At 41.1% G+C, this 12,351-nt stretch overlaps 2 protein-coding genes across 2 annotated transcripts; both read right to left on the bottom strand.

Annotated features, from left to right (window-relative positions):
* Positions 1 to 63: 63 nt before the first annotated feature.
* On the bottom strand, positions 64 to 8,423 carry pdpk1b (3-phosphoinositide dependent protein kinase 1b). Its single transcript, XM_061094524.1, has 14 exons — positions 8,310 to 8,423; positions 6,115 to 6,405; positions 5,307 to 5,349; positions 5,062 to 5,199; positions 4,784 to 4,928; positions 4,567 to 4,664; positions 4,383 to 4,458; positions 4,202 to 4,270; positions 3,863 to 3,959; positions 3,547 to 3,720; positions 3,221 to 3,438; positions 3,045 to 3,102; positions 2,547 to 2,699; positions 64 to 2,410 (listed from the first exon to the last, which is right to left on the bottom strand). The coding sequence occupies exons 1-14, from the start codon at positions 8,331 to 8,333 to the stop codon at positions 2,297 to 2,299; spliced, it is 1,698 nt and encodes a 565-aa protein (XP_060950507.1). The 5' UTR covers positions 8,334 to 8,423; the 3' UTR covers positions 64 to 2,296.
* Positions 8,424 to 8,716: 293 nt separating this feature from the next.
* Positions 8,717 to 12,323, bottom strand: tsr3 (TSR3 ribosome maturation factor). The gene is made up of 6 exons (XM_061094802.1): positions 11,929 to 12,323; positions 10,773 to 10,986; positions 10,359 to 10,552; positions 10,087 to 10,254; positions 9,333 to 9,387; positions 8,717 to 9,040 (listed from the first exon to the last, which is right to left on the bottom strand). Exons 1-6 carry the CDS (start codon positions 12,047 to 12,049, stop codon positions 8,845 to 8,847), a joined length of 948 nt encoding a protein of 315 aa, XP_060950785.1. The 5' UTR covers positions 12,050 to 12,323; the 3' UTR covers positions 8,717 to 8,844.
* Between the last annotated feature and the right edge of the window lie 28 nt (positions 12,324 to 12,351).

Genomic DNA, 12,351 nt, shown 5'->3' with positions numbered 1-12,351 from the left:
AGATCATGGATTTAGACCACGCAGGGTTAAAGTGCATTTAAGTCATTTCCACGACACGAGCACTGAGAACAGGGCCGGTACTTTATTTACATGCTGCAAAAAAAAAGAAGCCGTGAGATGCCATTGTCACTGATTTCCCTGTGTCATTGACTGTGGTTGTTAACAGAAGACAGGACACATGGCTTTATTTGTATGCCTAAATCCCTACATGCTTTAATTACTGGACTACCAAGCATTAAGTGGAAAATTCATCATTCAACATCTACTGACCTAGCGCACAAATAATCAGAGAGAGAATGAACAGATTCATTAAATTATCAGAATATGATTAAATCACTGAGCAAATAGAAAATGTATGATATAGTAAGAAAAAAGCTGTAAAATATTATAGTTTACAATAATTATTCACATTCAAAGGCTTTACATCTCAATACATACACAACATGGCCCCTGAACATGACTTCAATCCAAATATGATTCATATATTAGAATTTAAATAACACAGAATGAACTAGAGGCTAAACAATAGCCATCAAATAACCTTATACAAGAATAAAAATACAAAAACTGTATCCTAATATCATTGCATTACTTGCTTCAGATTTTAATAATACATCATCTGTACATCACAGTTCTAGTCAGTTACAAGCCAGGTAGAGTTTTCCATACACAATGTAACCGACTGCCATCGACTTGATTCAAACAATTTCTCTAACTAGAGGAAAACACTTCTCTAGTGCTTTCTCAACTTTATAGACAGATACAGCAATTTTCATCGGTTATTTGGATCAGATAGATATCCTTTAACTGACATCCAACCACATCGAGCCCCGGGCCCCAGGGCCTGAGGGTCCTATTCACCTATACTCCAGTCACACACTGCACAAACAGACTCAGCTGAAGGAAGAGGACCTTTGGGAAGGACCTTAAGGTATTATGTCAAAAATTAAAAGCATCATGATAACACATATTGCTAAAACAAGAGCACAAGTTAAATCAATCGCTTTAATTTCTATTGGGCCAAACGTCAGAATGAAAACAAAAACAAAACAAAAATATGGGCTAATAAGCCCAACGAGGCAGTTCTGCCACCTTGTCCAGGGACGACAGCTTTATTGTGATTGCTTCCGAGAATGATAGTATGTGTATGTATCTCTGTTGATGAAAGTTTTCTGTTCAGCATGGGGTGGTCAGCACATACGATTTTGTTTTCAATAGGACGTACTGAAGATGAGCCGACTATCCCACCGGAGAAAAAAAAAGGAAATTGAAAGAATTCACACCACAAAGAAATAGCCAGTGAATGGTACAGAACAGCCAAATCATCCAATAATATTCGCAATGGTTGCCAATGCAGTCAAAAAATACCCACCTTTAAACTTGAATAACCTATAACTCCAGTGCCCTAGGAGAGAGAAGCGGACAAAGCTGAGCTACAAAACTGGCCATGCAGGAAAGATAAGCAAGTTATGATTAGAAAGTACAAGCTAGTGGCATGTTTACCCACCCCCTGTTAGCAATACATCCTCAGTAACAGCTACGGAAGGCTCACACTTGTACAGAGACTTACTCAGACCCATGTCTCACTGCAGACCAGCACTCTGCTTTGTTACATAGAGACCTTAACTGGACTGCAATAAGCAAGTACCAAGAGACAAAAAAACAACTCAAATACCGTGGGAACATTTGGGCTCTGACAAAAAAATATATATGTATGTATATGTGTAGGATTTGAGTTTGGTAAACGTGTGAGACTGAATCAGCTTACACTATTGGTTACAACTATGGAGTATATGCACTAGAAGTGGGGCCTGACTACAGCTTGCACATACGATGTAGGATTAGGATATGGTTTAATTAATATAACAGGATAGGCTCTGGTTCACGAAAGCTAGATTTTGTGTTATGGTATCATTGAAGCAGGAAACCAGTCCTTGCATTTGAGATAGTCCTAGCAGTACCCAAGCTTGTTTCACTCTACAGGACAAGCTTGCCCTTCTCATTCCTCCTGCAGACTGTACAAAAAGCAGATGTGCATGGTGGCAGTCTTATCATCCATACATGGAAAAAATGCAATAGAAGCCTCACAGAGAGCACAAAGAACAAGCAAAGCAACCCTGAATCCAAAGTTGTATTTTTCCCATGGTTCTACTCAGGAAAACAAACAAGGTCTAGATGCCAGCGTCTCTAAGAGTTTGTTTACACTGCGGTGATGAAGGGCACTAAAGAGGGTGTTACTCTGCTCAGTGATTGGCCTCAGAGCTAAAGAGGAGTGGCCACAGGAGGAACTGTACTCCTATAGGCCAGGGTTTTGGTGCCTTTGATAGATCTTTCTCCACACTTCCTGGATCTTCTTGCACCATCTGTCAGCATTTCCGCTGGGGTCCATCAAATAGTATGTTCGGTTAGGCTGCAAACGTGAAGAAAAGGAAGACAAATATTTTAAAATGTGATCTTAACGTGATAATTTTCTAAAAGGGGGAAGTGTCAACATATCGCAGGAGGGAAGTTTACAGCACAGACATCAGAAATAAACAGTCAATTACCGTGTGAACAAAGAAGGTTTTGAAGTTCTTGGCCTCAGGGCGTAACTCTAGGGACCAGGGAATCTCCCCTTTCAGGACCTTGTTAACAGGATCCACGTAGTACAGGTGTGGTCCCTCCGTGAGAAGCAGCTGTCTCCGCCGAGCAAACAGACCCTGCAATGGAATGCCACACAGATCAGAACATTATATCACCAACAGAGGGGGCTATTAGGCAAAAGAGACTATCCACTCCACAGCAGGGAATTCCCCTTCACTTCCTGAATGCTACCAGGCTGAGCAATGTTATATGAAGTCACTCTGCTGAGAAGTACAGTTACCTCATACAAAGGTTGGACAGATTTGATCTTCTGAGAAAATGTACATTTTATTACTTATGACTACAGTGGGGTCCAAACATCTGAGATGACTTTGACCATTCACTAAGGTGAATGATTTTGGACTGCTGTATAACATTACAATAATGCAAAATAAAACTAATACAGGCTTGATTTTACACACCTTTCGTTTATCGACTGGACCCATTTTGAGGATCAGGTTATTCTCCACAAACTGGTGCCTGAGTAAAGAAGCAATACCAGATTAGTGACAACTTTTCCTTCAAAAACTAAACATGAGCCACTAATTCATACATGCAAACAGGTTGATAAGGGTGAAACATGTAGAGGGGAGTTTACCAGAGGTTTCCAGTGGTCTGTTTATCCAGCAGTAGTTGCTTCTCCTCCTCAGTGAACTGCAGGTCCAGCTCAAAGGAGTTGTTGTCCAGGTCGTGGATGTACTGCTCGATGTTGCTGCTGGACCTCTTTGGGGGCGTGGATTCATGTGGCGACAGGGAGTGTGATGAGCTGGACTGAGCCACCTGCATGTTGCTGAACTGGCTCAGAAGATCATCGTACTAAGGTTGGAAATTAGATCATAGAGAGACGATAAAGTGGGTTAGTATGAGGTTTCATACGTAAGGCGTAAATCATGACAATCATAAAAAATAACATTGGAATCCTACATTTCCATAGCAGTCCTCATCATCCTCGGACATGGCTGGCAGATAGGGGGTGAGCTTGGGGGGCGTCTGTAGGTGTAGGTCACTCCAGGAGATGGTATCGAAAAAAGGGTGCTGTTTCAAAGGGTCGTACCCTCCAATCTCTTCGCAGCCAATCCGCTTGGAAGGGTCCAGTGACTGATGGTAAGAGAGAAACAAATGTTTTCATTCACTAGAAAAACACTGCTCTTTAAATTACATGACCAGCAAAGATAACTAATATGCCAAATTAATTTCAGTAACCTTTGTCGCTGTTTACATAGAGTACTTGACAACTCACCAAAAGCTGTCTGACGAGATCCTTGGCTTTGGGGAAGAATTTCTCTGGAAATTCATACTCCAGCTTGATTATCTTCTGGAATATTAGGTACTCATTTCTACAATAAATAAAACACAAGAGGAAAATAACATTAACAAGCCTGTAGGGAAGTGTGCCATAAGTGAGATATTGTTTGCTGAGGCAAGTTATTCTCTCACTTAGCATTTGTTGCACTTAAAATAATCATTAACAGTTAACTTAAATGGGGAAAAACAGCAATAGAACACGATCAGCCATTATTGAAGCAAGAATTAATGAGAATGAACTGAACTGTGAAAGCAACATCCCCTCAGTACTTACCCAGCTCTGAACGGTGGTAAACCAGCCACCAGTTGATAGATAATACATCCCAAAGCCCAGAGGTCCGAGCTACGAGAAGAAAAAGATAAATAAAGTTAAGACGTAAAACCATCTTTATCTGACCAACATTAAAACAGTGAATAGCAAGTGAATGAGCTGCATGATGATCAATTCTAGTTACCTCTTGCAGGCGGATTTCTCTGTTAGCAGCTCTGGAGACACATACTGTGCTGTTCCAACAAAGGAGTTTGCTCTTGCTGCCAAACAATGCGATAAATCATTTTAAGACATGAATACATTTATACTGCTCACAGAGAGTAAACTGCCAACTCATGCCATATATAAAATCAGTGATGTGAATATACCTTGTTTACTGTCTGATGATAACTGTTTTGCTGTCCCAAAATCTGTTATCTGGATGTGCATCTCTTCACTCAGAAGAATATTCTCTGGTTTCAGATCTCTGAAAGGATTAGGTTATGGTGGGAAAACAAACAGTTAATATTGTTTGAAAAACTATATTAGGGAAACGACAAACAGGACATAACTATCATTACAGATGAAAACAAACAGAAGTCTTACCTGTGTATTATCCCCTTATTGTGCAAGTATTCTAGAGCACAAACTATTTCAGCTGAGTAGAATCTAGTACAGGTTTCATCAAATGAACCAATTTTGCGAATGTATTTGAGGAGCTCTCCATTCTTGGCGTAGCTGAGACCAAAATCTAAGAACAGCGAGTTAAGGATCACTTTAATCACTGTTAATAAAATGTTGGAACACAACTTTTTCATATTCAAACAGTTATGTTGCTTACATAAAAAAAATGACTTGTCAAACTGTACATGTTAAAAGGATACACAACTTCTCATCATCTTGAAATGTGAAGTAGAGTTTGACGAAGAATGGGTGATCTAGATTTGACATCAAATCCCTTTCTCTTTTCACGTACTGGGCTTTGTTCTCCTTCATAATATGGCGCTTCTCTAAAATCTTAACTGGAGGAGACAAAAGAGAATTTCAGCGTATTAGTAAAAAAAACAGTCATATTGTTAATAAAGTGCAATTCACTGCATTAATTGAAAACTGCTGCAGCATTACTTACTTGCATATTCTTTCCCTGTTCCCTGCTCTCTTGCCAGGACAACCTTAGGATAAAAGAACAGAAAACACACAGCATGTTACTTAAGCTGTTTTCAGACATGACCTGCGGGTAAAATCCGGAGAATTGGCTACAGAGTTTACCCACAGTCTGCCTTTCACACATGCACATCACAGCAGGAGGTTCTCAGCACAGACGTGTTCACAACAGCAACAAATCCTCTGCATTTTTCAGACGAGGGCTTGTGCAGCAGGAGGCGACGTATTAAGTCCGCTGCGGCGATCACTTGATTTTCTCGACAACAGACACCGGTGTGAGCTCGTCACCGCAAACTCTCTTGACATATTTGTCAGTGTTCTCCACACGTTTGTCATTGGGAGATATTTGTTTTTCTTTTTTTCATTTTTACCTCTGTCGCATGCTAGAAGCGTCATCAACCCCACTTACTCACTTGCGGTGAATCCTGCAGGGATCCCCTACTGTGTTCTTACATAGACTTCTACTGAATTTCAACAGACATTATACAAGGAGGCGCGGTGGATAAAATCCACAGAGACTGGAGCGTCTCAATCAGACATTTACTTTCACACAAGCACCTCCCGCAGAGGAAATAAGGAAAAACTTGGGAAGTTCAGTGCATGTCTGAAAGCAGCTTATGTCAGAATCTAGTAAATCTTAGGCCCTGTTTTGTCATTACACCGCAAATGAACTGTGGATGACTCATCCAGGTATATTAATAAAAAGAATGCTAGCATGTAGCAACATCTACCCAAGTATAACTCAAACACGACATGGAATGCAAGTTACATACCGTTGAGAAGGAGCCCTCTCCCAGTATCTTGCCGAATCTGAAGTCCTCTGGCTTCTTCTTGCGTGGCTGAGGGGTCTGCACAGCCGGCTGTGCGCGGAGGTCTGAGACCTGGCTGCTGGCAGACGCTCCCGCAGCTCGAGCATCGGAGGCTGAGCCCTCCATGCTGGGACAGTGGCTACTGCTTGCGCCTGGGATAGCAAGTGGCGAGCAGGAGTCCGGGTGGTTTCTTACCATTGATGGATGCGAGCAGGAACAGATGACAACACTGGGCTGAATGGGCACAACATCATACTGAAACAAGAAAAGGAAGCATTGAGAATATATTAGTGAGAGTGTTGCGGTTTTAGCTTGTTGCCACATCCATGTGTGGTTTAAATAGTTTCTTCAAATCTGGGGGACTTCCTAGTCTAAAACTGTCAAAACACACCTTTTAATGAACTCGAAACTACAAGTCAGTATATGGTCCTTCACAAAGATTAACTGTAGATATGCTGGCAAGTTTAGGCCTAAGTGTGTCAGTGACCACAGCGATTGATGACAATTTGTTTAAAGAATAACTGTTTATGGAAATTGACATGTACTGCTGTTTGTCCCTTTGAACTGTGAGCAATTGTTTGGTTATACTACACCACATTTCTAACTTCCTAAAACAAGAGAAGACAATAACAATGGGAAACAGTACAGCAAAGGTTGATACAATGACAAGCTAAAAACTATAGAATATAATCAACAAAACAAAGAGTTAGAAAAACTCTTCCAATAGAGTAAATGACTCTAGAAGAGATTGAACATAGTATCTGTGTCATGTAGGTTTAATTCACTTTCCAAGGTCGACCAATACAAATTAAGTGCCGCAATACTTTGTGGGATATAATGACTGAAATAAATAATTTCGTGGGAGACCACTTGAGGAGCAAAGTCTGGAATTGATAAGGACATGGAACAACCATTGGAAGAAGCAGCTCCTGAGCCCGGTGGTCCCACCCACCAGGGCTAAAGTAGAAAAAACAGCGTCAAAGTTACAGCCTTCATGTGACAGGTGTACCCACTGAACTCAATCTGATTTGGGTGTGAATGATCCAGTTGCCAAGCAAACACTGACGAGACACCCACCAAATTGCAGCTTATGTGTCAAACATAACACACAGCGACAGGTTGGACTTTCTTATAGTTAGTGGCATCTACCAACCTTCGTTATTTTAACTTATTGGACTATTTACACAGTCAGCGATTGTGTTATTCAGCTTACACCTCAGTTAGCGATAGTTAGTACAGTTGGCCTAGCTTCTTCTCATTCAAAACCAAGGTGTGGCCATTTAGCTGCCTTATCCGGACTAGACTGTAGGGTTGACAACTCGCCACAGAACTGTCTACTGATCCACTACCATTGGTAAAACATGGAATAGCTGACGGAAAACCATACGTAGCATTAACGTGATCGCCCGTACTCGGGGACCAACAGGCCCGAGCGAACTTTCCTAGCTAACTAAGGGATGCTAGCAGGCTAACGCTAGCTCCTGCTGCCTTGTCAAATAATGCCGGCCATCGCTGACAGCGAGTTACAAACTTACCGCTAACAGCCAGGCAATTAGCTAACGTTAGCAAGCCAGGTAACATAAGTCCCTTCAAAACATGCTGCAGTTCCCACCGAACATCCCTTAGTCTCGTTCAAAGTCTGTGCGATGAGGTTAATGTCAAAGTGTGAGAGTTAATGGGTTGACAGTCGAGCCACAGCACGTTAACCTTAAAATGCTACCTACCAACTAAAGGTGGAACGCGATGAAGCTAAAGCTAGCTGGTTAGCAAGTAGCATCATCGTTCGAAAGCGCGAACCCGTGTAGCTAACGCTAGCCGACAGATGCTGGCCACGGGGACTGGCTCTGCGGATCATAAAACTGACAGCAAGTGTATTTAAATAACAAGTCAGCGCCAAATGTTCCCGATGAGCAGTAACCGCGAACCAAGCCAAGTGTTAGACGGACCCGATCCACGCAGCGAGCATTCGGTGTTGTGTTAGCAAACATTAGCGAGCTAGCGCTGCTGGCTAGTGACTCGTAGCGCCGAGGCTCCTCCGCGGCTAGCACCGCTCTGCACATGAAGGCCCCGCCGGACTATTTGTTGTCAAACAGCCGCCGCGCTCCACATCTTCAACCCCGGCTTCGAGTCGTCGTTGGCGTGGAAGCTGCGACACTCACCAGCTGACTTGTAGCTCTTGCCATGGGAGTTTCCCTCGAGTATTTATTTGGAATAAAATAATTAGAGAAGCTCCAGTAATGGCTGCCTCTGCGCCTTCATTTTCGAGCTGTGACGTCGTTCCACAACAATGTTAACGCAGGACAGCGGAGGAGAGTCCCGCTGTGTCCGCCCCCCCCTCCCCTCCCCTCCCCTCCCCTCCTCGCCACATTTACAACCGACTCAACTTCTCCTCCTCAGAGACCTGGAGCAACGAGGCTGCGTCTGCGCCAGTGTTTTAGATTTGATCTTAATTCACCACAGAGAGATGTATCGTCTTTTATAGCATATTAAGTTAAATGTTTAAAAAAATAATTCATGCACCTTAACTTGAATGAAGACTGCAGGCACTCATTTGATTCCAAGAAAAATATTTATTTTGATTATTTTCATGGTTCAATACAAAACTGACCCAAAATTGCAGTCGATTAATTTAGGAGTAAAACAAGATTAGCCAGTTCTCGTGTTAGAAATAATCCCCCATGGTTAAAAGATGCTTTATTGTGATGAGCCTGATTCTCTCTTCTCATCTACTTTATGATGCAAGGAGCTTCCTGACTCGTCGTTGCTTTCCTTTTTCTCATCTTCCTCTTCATCTTCCTCCTCATCTTCCGCCTCATCTTTAGCTTCATCTTCAGCTTCATCGTCCTCAGAGGTGTCCGTGTCCTCATCAGAATCATCGTCTTCAGGTTCACTGAAAACAGACATGACAGGTCAATGAGCTAAGTAAACATACTCATGGGAAACCAGCATTATCTTATAGTTTATAGATTTTTTTTAATTTTGGTCACTTTCTGTTGTAAATTAGAAGTTGTGTCAAGTAAAAAAAAAATCTGTTTGACAGCTTTAAAATGACTGGATCAGTAGTAACTCATCATTTAAAAGCATGTACATTACGACAAGATTTAGCAGTAAGTATGAGGGATTGCCCCTTTCTGATAGATGGTATACATTTAATGCCTTCATGAGAAATACTAAACACTTACCACTGGTGTCTGTTGAGATTCCTACACTCTACTCCTGAATTAACATCGAAAGGATCTGTGGAAAAGAGAGATGATTTCATTCAAGAGAAAATTGTGTCAACATTAGGCAATAGCATGCAGCTCTCTCCATGTGGGGCAATTTTCCAGACATGAAGGACACAATCACTCTTGTCCCAGACTCCTGACTTACTGCCCACATGTCTGATTCGTTCGGCAATTCAAATAGAATCACATTAATCAAAAATAAATTAAGGAAGTACAGCATAACAGTTAATAACATCTGATTATTGATCATCAGTAGAGGAGACAATGCAAGGAACACATTAGTGTTGATAAAATCATGAGTCCGATGCTCCAACTAACAATGACCTTTAGTTTTTAATTAATTATTTTACTCACAGATAATTGAAATAAACTGAAATTGTGTTTTAGGATTGTACATCCCTAAAAGGAATGAAACCAGGGTTTTTCCCAAAAATAACTTTACAGTGGTGAGTCACTACAGTAAAAAACAAAAAACTACAACCAATGTTGGAGAACCTTCAAAATAAATAGATCGAGTTGGTACGCTCAGTTTCCGTAAATGCAATTACTCATGATTCAGCTGTAATTGTCCTGAGAGAGAGCTTTCATTATTATAATGTTTGAAAACACATTTCAGGGCTACGAATTTATATTGAAAAATAAAAAAAAAGAAATACAGCTGCCACTGCAACATAAATATGTAAATTAATATATTTATTCCTGATTTTACCAAAGTCGTCCTCCTCTGGTTTGGATGTGAGATAATCCTTCTCTGCAGCGAGCAGCTCTTCCTCTGACTGGCAAGCAGCATAGCGCTCCAGCAGGACTTTATTCAGCTCCAGGAACCCTCTCCCCCACTTGAATTTCTGCAATACGAGCTCTGCAAGTTCTTTAAAACCTGCAAAATCCAAAAAGGTGTGGCTGAGTTTCATCGTCAAAACTGAATACAAAAAGCGGTCAATGCAGAACCGAAATCCCGGTCAAGTGAAGCCACACACTCACCGACAATGCAGAATGTTGCAGCAAAAGCCTCAACACAAGACAACTTGCAAGGCTTGCCGTAGTTGACTGGGTTTGCAGCTACGAGGAACGGCAGTAACCTGGGGTGAGTTCCGACCATCTTGCTGAAGGGCGTCTCATCAAGTTTGGCCCAGGAGCAGTCAATCACCGCTAAACCGTTTTGAGCCACAATCTCTCTGTGCATAAAGGGCGACATGGCTTCTTTTAAATCACAGACAATTACATTCATACTATCACAAGTATAAAGTATTGTTTATGGGATCAATTATCTATTGTCGGTCTGACTGTTGATCTTATATATCATCCTCATGTGTTATTACTATAATAAACAAGATCATTTACAGGCCTGCATTTATTTTGATCAGTGTAGTTGATGCAGTAGAAGACTCAACACACCTGTCTGCTGGCGTAACATACTTTGTGCCCATCGGACTCAGTACGAGTCCATTAAACCTCTGGTTGAGGCGCAGGTTGCGTACAAACCCTTTGCGTACCAACTTTCTGCCAGTGCAGCGTTTAGGATCACAGTGACCCAACTCCCACATGGCGAGTGGACATGGCATCTTCACCTGAGGGGCCTCCGCTCCTTCCTCTACGACGTGAAGACTGGCTGGAAAAAAGGACAGTGACAGAGGACACAGGGCACATTATTATGTGAGTGTCAACAAACTCACTCAAGTTCAAGGTGTCTATACGAGCAGCTCTCCTTCAACCACACCGATCTTCAACTATACAATTACCATTATTTATCGTATATCACCATAGCAGAGGTTGACAACATTGGTGTGCGATCATTTGACATTGAAAAGAGCATGAAAGGCGAATATTATACCAAATATAGATCCTAAAAAAAATTCCATTTAAATACATTTGTCATGGACCAATTGTTATTAAGACATTAAGTAGGCACATTGACGACACATCCTCAAATGATCAGGTATCAAATAAAAAACACTAATTGCAAGGTAACAAAGTTGAGTGTCATCCTCTTTCACGTCGGCAAAAAAGTAAATAAGCATGACTGGCAATTATTATTACAGTTCCTTTTTATTTATTTCGAACATATAAATAAAAACATAGATATTATACATACAAGTGAAAAAAAAAAATATTATTTACAGACAGTGATGAGGGGAGAAAAACTTGACTTAATCTACATATTTGAAAAGGAGTGAGATGTCATTAATTAATAATTAGCTTATACTTAACCAGCTTCCTATACATCTATAAAAAGGTTGTTCGCCTGTGATGCATATTGTATATAATGTAATACAAATAATGCTTTATATATTTGTACATATATATACAAACTCATTCACCTACATAACCAAAATCATTTAAACACAACCTTAAAAGTTGAATAGATTTAGATCGTGTGTCTCCACATTAAAACACATGACTGTCATGTAAATGCTCCATAGTAGAAACTTAGGTGCAGTATGTATCCTTCAGTATTTCATCAAGCATTTTGGACATATTGCACTTGCCAACATATTAAACAAAAGACAAGCACAAATCAGCTGAGACGTGACTTTGAATTATAAACAGTTACCTTCAAAAGCTGTGTGCATCTCTTCTGTGAAGGCCTCCAAGGACTTCCCCTTCATCTTGTGTCGTTTGTCTTTGCCCTTGTTGTCAGGGCGCACAAACTTGCCCTGTTTCTTCTTCCCCATGTTGCACCAGACTTCAGTCAGATTACAGTTTTAAAACGATCCAGCTTCTGTTTACATGCTTTCACATTAGCTAGCTAACAACACCACCACAGTTCTGACAATACAACTAAAGTTTCGTATTGAATCCGTCTGTATATCCTTTACTACCTCACAGGCGATGTCACCACCCAAGTAGCCTTCGTCTTCAATGAGCCTGAACTACATTTAATAACGTTTTAAACCCGGTTTAGTTTGTTATGCTCGTATCGTGGAGAACACGCTGTTTCCCAACGAGCTCACTGCGCATGCTCAGATTCCCCCAC

This window comes from Limanda limanda, chromosome 21, assembly GCF_963576545.1.
Source record: "Limanda limanda chromosome 21, fLimLim1.1, whole genome shotgun sequence".
In the NCBI taxonomy this organism is placed as follows: domain Eukaryota; kingdom Metazoa; phylum Chordata; class Actinopteri; order Pleuronectiformes; family Pleuronectidae; genus Limanda; species Limanda limanda.
Note: the sequence above shows the minus strand (reverse complement) of the source record. Positions and strands in the feature narration are given on the sequence as shown.

What these genes read in the sequence shown, in the direction of transcription:
- pdpk1b (XM_061094524.1), bottom strand. Translation starts at nt 8,333, where the DNA reads ATGGCAAGAGCTACAAGTCAGCTG. An exon ending in CAAGAGCTACAAGTCAGCTG is followed by an intron (nt 6,406 to 8,309) that starts GTGAGTGTCGCA and finishes TTCTTGTTTCAG; the next exon opens with TATGATGTTGTGCCCATTCA. An exon ending in ATCATCAGACAGTAAACAAG is followed by an intron (nt 4,459 to 4,566) that starts GTATATTCACAT and finishes ATTGTTTGGCAG; the next exon opens with CAAGAGCAAACTCCTTTGTT.
- tsr3 (XM_061094802.1), bottom strand. Translation starts at nt 12,049, where the DNA reads ATGGGGAAGAAGAAACAGGGCAAGTTTGTGCGCCCTGACAACAAGGGC. An exon ending in TATGTTACGCCAGCAGACAG is followed by an intron (nt 10,553 to 10,772) that starts GTGTGTTGAGTC and finishes CTTTATGCACAG; the next exon opens with AGAGATTGTGGCTCAAAACG. An exon ending in AATCTCAACAGACACCAGTG is followed by an intron (nt 9,041 to 9,332) that starts GTAAGTGTTTAG and finishes GTCTGTTTTCAG; the next exon opens with TGAACCTGAAGACGATGATT.